We start from the raw sequence: 7,274 nt of genomic DNA on the forward strand, positions 1-7,274 counted from the left end.
CAATGGAATCTAGGCACTAGTGGTGGCGACAAAGGAGCCCGAAGACCAGACCGAAGGAGGCTCCGGCCGGTCAGCTGGAGTAGATGACTAGAGGTGGAAGAGGGGTGGAGGGTTTGCTAAATAGCAAAGGGAGAAACGGCCCTTGAAATTTGTGTAGGATTCTGATTGGTTTAGCAGGAAGATGAACGTCTCCAACAGCTGATTTGATTTAGGTAGATTATTGATTAAGAGTTGGGTCTTCCTGAAAGAATTTACGCTGAGCTACATTAGTTGCGTAGTTTCTAACCTCTGGCAAAATGAAAATGTCTCTTGGAACTGTTGTGTTCTCCAGATTATCAGATAATGCAGACATGAATGGCGAGGACACGTCATCCATTTCCTCCGAAGAGGAGAAGGAAGGAGATGCCTCACCCCCGGTAAATGGACTGAGTCTGAAGCCCAGCTGGACAGCCCGGCCTCGCAGTAAAGCGCCACCGAGCGCAGACAGGAAAGCGGGAGAAGACGACGAGGAAGAGCAAGAGGAAGGCACATGCTTGCCTACCATCTTTTTCTCTCACACAGTCGAACCCAAGAAGGTAAGAGTGCAAAATCACTTTGAATACTTTACAGATTTAACGATATTGTTTCTTCTTCTTCATATTCTGCCGTTTAATTCTGCTTTGGTGACCTTCTCTTCACCGGGTCTCTGTCTTTCTGCTTCAGGTGAGGATAAACACAGGAAAAAACACCATGTTCAAGTTCAGTGAAAGGAAAGAGCAGAAGGAACACTCGAAGAGGAAAAAGAAAAACGGCCATAACAACGGCCACTCGCATCACGAACTTCACAAAATCACCACACCAGTGGACATTTACAGGTATGAAACAAACACTAAATTTAAAAACGACTGATTTCAGTTACGAGGTCTGTTTGATGAGGTTCCTCTCCTCTGACTGCTGTCTTCGTCAGGTTGTTCGTGGATGTGAAGAACGGGGAACCCGTCCCCAGGAAGTCCATCCTAAAGTCTCGCAGCCGAGAGAACAGCGTGTGCAGCGACACCAGCGAGAGCAGCGCAGCGGACTTCGAGGAGCGCCGGGTGATTGGACGCAGCTTCAGCCACGACGAGGCGACGCACAGCGACACCAGCGATGGCATTACGGAGGAGGACAGTCTCACGGCGGCCCCGCTGCACCCCGCCAGCCGATTCGAGGTAAACGACACGTGGTTGTCCTTTAGTTTGACTTCCTAATGCCTTTTATTTTGTGGATTTCTCGTACAGTCTTTAATCTCAGTTACAGTGTGAAGCAATCTGCAATACACCTAATATTATGGAACAATTCATGAAAATGGCACCTTTGAGCCGCAGATCCCCAACCGATCGTCAGACACCGCCTACCAAGAGCCTGGGCCTGTCCCAGGTTTCTGCCTAAAAGGAAGTTTTCCCTCGCCACGGTCACACTGTTGCTTGATCTGGAGGAAACTATTAAAACTGTTGGGTCCTTGTCAATTATGGAGTGTGGTCTAGACCTCCTCTATCTGTAAAGTGTCTCAAGATACCTCTTGTTATGAACTGATACTATAAATAAAATTGAATTAAATAGATCCATTACAGAGAACATAGCGAAACTCCCACAGAAGCCTCTTTAAGTTAAAATAGAGCCGCATGTGGTCGAACCATTGTTAAATGTTAGCCACTAGAGGCAATATGAACATGAAGACATGGCATTGAAACGGTATCAATACTTTTATGACTCCTTTTGGGATGCAGTAGCTCAGTCCATAGGGACTTGGCTTGGGAACTCAGTTCATCTCCTGGGCGCTGCCTGTGTTCCCTTGAGCAAGGCACAGAAACCCCAACTGCTTGGGATGCCTTTTAACACGCAGCTCCCTGACTCTGACATCTCACCATTAGTGCATGTGTAGGTCATGACCATGGCAGTGTGTGTGTAATGACTAACAACACAGTGAAACATGCTTAATATTTATCCAAAGCCTCAACTCCCGCTTCTCACTGCGATTTCTGTTGTCCAGGCCTTTTCCGGAACAGTGGTAGAAAAGGACCCGATGCCTTCGGCTATCCCCCATCTGACCATCGCGCCACCCGCTCTGCCAACCATACTGGAGAGGAAACAGGAGGAGGTGGCGTCTGACGTTGTCCCGCCCCAGCAAGCCCCGAAAAGGGTTTCCAAGTTTAAAGCTGCCAGATTGCAACAGGTGTGACTGTTGACGAGCAAATATCCATATTTCACAAAAACTTGCTTTTTTTAAAGTCTGTTTCTTTTCTACAACTGATGAACTGCACAAACCACCCGCTCCTCTCCTCTTCTTTCTTTCACCTTTGTCCATACAGGATTTAGTTTGTTGAGTATGACCTTTCATTGAGAAAAAGTGCAGTAGCAACGCTGTGTGTAACACTGCTTTTTAACAAGCTCCAAACCCTAGTAAATGCAGTCTCTTTTGATATCCACTCCTACACTAAGAGTTTTGTCTATCTTTCTGTGGGGCCTTTTTTAAACCGACTGCTTTCTGTCATATGGTTACCCATCTTCTGCGTTACTGTTGATCGATGTTGATGATGCTTAGGTAAGACTCAAAGCTACTCTTAGAATCGGTCGTCTTGTTTTGTTTCTTTTTTCTAAGTCATGATTAATAGGCAGAATCAGGTGTCTGCTAGCTGTCATATTACCTTCACTCGACCCGCCTAATGAATGTATGTATTCCTTTGTGACGAGCTTTATGTAAAGACAAAAAAAGAATACTGATGGAAACTAAAAGGAAAATAAACGATTTTGGCTACAAGTCTTGTTTCCTACTTCTTCCTTGAAAGATCTTGTTCTTCAGGGTCTCTAATTGATTCTGTTCTTCTGAAAGTGTTCTGCTCTCAGGCCTTTATTCCATATCTGAATATCAGATTTGAAAGATATTCTCAAATAGTTTCTCACACTGCATAGTAAAGGTATGTGATACTAACACGTTTGCTCCTGATAGTGCAAATTGTTTCGGTCTTTAAAACAGCTATTACCAGACACTGACTGAGCTAATATGGTCTCCTATGAATTAATGTTACTCCTTGTGAATTTCCCATTATGCATTCAAATTTGAAGAGCTAAGGAAAGCACCCTCCCCGCGCCCTATTGCAGCCGAACTTCTTAAGCGAGCAATAACGTTCATCAGAGCTGTCTTGCAAACTGAACACAAAATGCCTGTTGCAGTTATCAAAGGTACAATATAAGTGCAGCCTAAATAGGAAATTTCCAAGCCAACCACTATGACAACATATCAATTTCTGCCCCAAAACAAAATGTAACTGCTGACAAACAGAAATAATTCTGATTTTAAAGTCATGTTCAATTCATGTTCACAGATTCAGTCAGTGAGCGTATGATTTGACATGAATGATGGAATGTATACTGATCCAATACCAGTACAACTATACATATAAATATTCCATTAAGTAGAAGAATGTATACTTCAGTAATGTACATGAGTATTTACAGCAACACGTACTGTAAAGTGTGGCTATATATATTTAGACTTAATATATACATCATGTATGAGTGGCATTTTACTAGTTTTAACTATTTAATGAACAGTTGGATAGTTTAGTGATTCCCATCCCTTTGTTATTTAATTTTTTTTTACCACTTTACACATTAAACGGTTAAATAAAACCACGTGAGAAGTGGAGAAAAAAAAACAACTCATAGACTTTTGAAATATAACGAGGGGTTCCTAAGCCAGAAAGGTTGGAAAAGCACCGGTTTAACATGCTGTATTTTAGAAATTGAGCATGTGTATTTTTCTTATAAAATCTGAAAAGTAACTATAGCTGTCAAATCATTGAAGTGGAGTAAAAGGTAGAAAGCAGCAGAAATAGAAATAGTACAATATAGTAAAGCACAAGTACCTTCATATTGTCCTTTACTTGTATAAGTGTAGTTGTTTATTGTTGTTTATTACTTTGAGGTTATATGACCTTACTGGTATAAGTATGGTTGTTATGTAGATACATTAAAATCTACACACATATTAAACATTAATTATTGTGGGAACTTTTTTTTATTCCCAAAAGATGACTTGGGTGTTTTTTATTTTTTTACTTGTTCAGTGGATATAAAAAGTCTACACACCTGTTAAAACGCCAGGTTTTTGTGATGTGAAAAAATTAGACTAAGATAAATCATGTCAGAACTTTTTTCACTTTTAACGGGAACAATTCAAATGAAAATCAAACTAAAATCTTTGAGGTTGAAAAATAAAAACCTTACGAGTTCCAGTAGGAGTTTATCTGACATTTTCTTAGTTGCATCTCAGAGCAAAAGCCATGGTCCACAGAGAGCTTCCAAACCATCAGAGGGATCTCATTGTTGAAAGTTATCAGTCAGGAGAAGGGTACGAAATAATTTCCAAAGCAGTAAATATACCATGGAACACAGAGAATCATCAAGGGGAAAAAACATTGCTCAACAGAGACCAAGAACTGGACTTCCCTCCAAAGCTGTGGTGGCAGTACCTCAGTCCATAGGGAGTTGGGTTAGGAACCCGAGGGTTGCTGGTTCAAGTCGTTATAGAAACCGAAGTACGTAGTGTGGACTGGTAGCTGGAGAGATTCACCTCCTGGGTACTGCCAGGTGCTCTTGAGCAAGAAACTGTGCCCCCACCCCACACACACACAACTGTTCAGGTTGGTTCACCCACTCACTCTGACATCTCAGTGCACGTGGAGCTCAGTAAATTGTCCCCACTGGTGATCAATAAACAGTATAAATTCTAAAAGATGAGAAGAAGGGAGGCTTACAAGAGCAGCAGCATTAAAAGGAGCTGCAGGTGACAACAATCTCCCATATTTTTCATATGAGTGGGCTTTGGGGTAGGGTGGCAAGACAGAAGCCTAAAAAGAAAAACATCCAAGACTGGCTGAAGTTTGCAAAAACCAACATGAAGTCTCTGGGAAAATGTGTTATGGTCTGACCAAACCAAGGTTGAACTTTTTGGCCATAATTCCAAAAGATATGGCGCAAAAACAACACTGCACATCACCTAAAGAACACCATACCCACAGTAAAGCATGGTGGGAGCCGCATCATGAGGGTGTTTTTTTTCAGCTGGAGCCAGAGCCTTAGTCAGGGTGGAGGGAATTATGGACATCTCTAAATACCAGGCAGTTTTGGCACAAAACCTTCAGGCTTCTGTTTGAATGTTGAAGATGAAGAGGAAGTTCACCTTTCAGCATGACAACAACCCAAAGCACCACAAATCCATGGATCCAAATTCACAAAAGCATGGTTTTGAAAGGGTCCAGCCAGAGCCCAGACCTGAATCCAATTGAACATCTACGGGGAGATCTTAAGAAGGTTGTGCACAGGAGACGTCCTCGCAATATGACAGATTTGGAGCACTTTTGCAAAGAAGAGTGGACAAATATTGCCACGTCAAGATGTGCCATGCTAGTAGACTCCAACCCAAAAAGACTGAGGGTTAGTTTAAGGGTGTGCACACCAATGCAACCAGGTTATTGTAAGTTTTTATTTTTCTCCTTCAAAGAATTCAGTTTGTTTTCTCATTTGAACTTTACAGGTCACATTAAAGGTGGAAAAAGTTCTGACATGATTTATCTTTGTCTCATTTCTTTTACATCACAAAAACCTGCCATATTAACTGGGGTGTGTAGACTTTTTGTATCTACTGTATGTAGTCCAACTAATCAGTCATTGTTCCTGGCTGCTGACAGTTTGGTTTGTTGCGTGTATGTTTGGATTTTAGGGAGATTAATAACTTAAAAATTACTCCGGACTGAGCTGTGTTGTTTGATGAAAATTTTTTGGGGCAACTTACATACACCACTGTACTTCATCTCCCCCCACAAGCTGCTTTAATTAAAGCTGTGGCTTGTGAGTTGAAAGGCTATCACTCCCCCTTTTAGTTAACTGGTGGGAATGCAGGGTTCTGATAAGAAGCTTTTAAGCAGGTCCTGAGGTGACTCTACCCCCCCCCCCCCCCCCCCCCCCCCCCCCCCCCCCCCCCCCCCCCCCCCCCCCCCCCCCCCCCCCCCCCCCCTCTGCTTCATCAGGATTATTTCTCCAATATGAAAATCCAGGTAGCATGAGACAGATTAGGCAACGCTTAACATGCTAGATTTGTATTGGTAAGACACGGATCAATGGTTTAATGTAGGTTAAGCTGTGAAGGTATATGCTGAAACTACATCACAAAGAAATCTAGCATACAAACTATGTAATGGGTTGGAACACACACACACAGGATCTACATTTTAGGGATTACGAGGGATTTTAAGAGTTGTGTGATGAAGGATTCAAGCAGGTATTGTTGTCCAGACAGGTGCTTGGGCCTGAGAGGGGGGAAAGGAAGAGTTGCACTTAGCTCCAAATGTCAGAGGAATGGATTAAACCAGCGTATCTGCTTCACTGCTATTTGAATGTGCGATTTCAACGATCCAGCCCCAAGGTGTCTCACACTTACTGCATTTACACTCACGGCCTATAAGAGGAACTGGTGGAAATCCCAGGAGAGAAACACATGTTCAGGTGATCCACGATGACGTGACAGCTGTGCAGCTACATGCCACTTTGATTCTGCTTTTTCCACCCTCAGATTCCCCTCAATGTCTTTCAGAGTGCATCTCAAATTGATTCAAAATATCACTTTGATTTGTGTTTATGGTCCTTCTTAGGTTTAGTGTTGTTGGAAAAATGAAAACTCAACAGTTATCAAGAACTCATCTATGTTCGGAACACTAGCTCGTAGCTGGTAAATAAAACAATTAATCGATTTTTTTATAAGTATCTATTTGTTTTATGTACATTTTCAGGCAAACATGTCAAAATATTGTCTGGTTTGAGCTTCTTTGAATGAGAAGATGCGCTCCAACCTGAAGACATCACCTTGGGCTCAGGGAATGTGTGATGGTTTTTTTTTCATCATGGAGGAAACGATTCATTGATTATCTGAGCAAATTCTGAAATAATAATTGGTTGCAACTTCCATCATTATGTGACTACTTTGAATTGCAATACAAGAAAAACAAGGAGAATTTATGGACACGACAGCATATCAAACCTTATCATCCAAATCAAGGACCTGGTTGCTGTGTCGTCCTTGTCTTGTTGGATTATTTCTGAATATCTAAGAATTTAAATTTTTTCTCTGAGGAATATGTTTGGAATGCATTCAGAGTAAGAAATCTCTTCTTCACTTTGGAGGAGAATCTACAGTGAAGGTTAGCAGGATGCTAGAAATGTGATAGATGTTACAAGCATCCAATTAAGCTTTCTTAATA

General features: G+C 41.9%; 1 protein-coding gene across 1 annotated transcript in view; it reads left to right on the forward strand.

Annotated features, from left to right (window-relative positions):
* uri1 (URI1 prefoldin like chaperone) overlaps positions 1-2,776 on the forward strand; it is an 11,812-nt gene extending 9,036 nt beyond the window's left edge. The window contains exons 8-11 of the mRNA XM_034878403.1: positions 332-575; positions 703-854; positions 947-1,187; positions 2,009-2,776. Of these exons, the coding sequence (XP_034734294.1) occupies positions 332-575; positions 703-854; positions 947-1,187; positions 2,009-2,197 (826 nt within the window). The 3' untranslated portion in view covers positions 2,198-2,776. The remainder of the gene's footprint in view (positions 1-331; positions 576-702; positions 855-946; positions 1,188-2,008) is intronic.
* The last annotated feature ends 4,498 nt before the right edge of the window (positions 2,777-7,274 follow it).

Source organism: Etheostoma cragini, chromosome 8, assembly GCF_013103735.1.
Source record: "Etheostoma cragini isolate CJK2018 chromosome 8, CSU_Ecrag_1.0, whole genome shotgun sequence".
NCBI classification, from domain to species: domain Eukaryota; kingdom Metazoa; phylum Chordata; class Actinopteri; order Perciformes; family Percidae; genus Etheostoma; species Etheostoma cragini.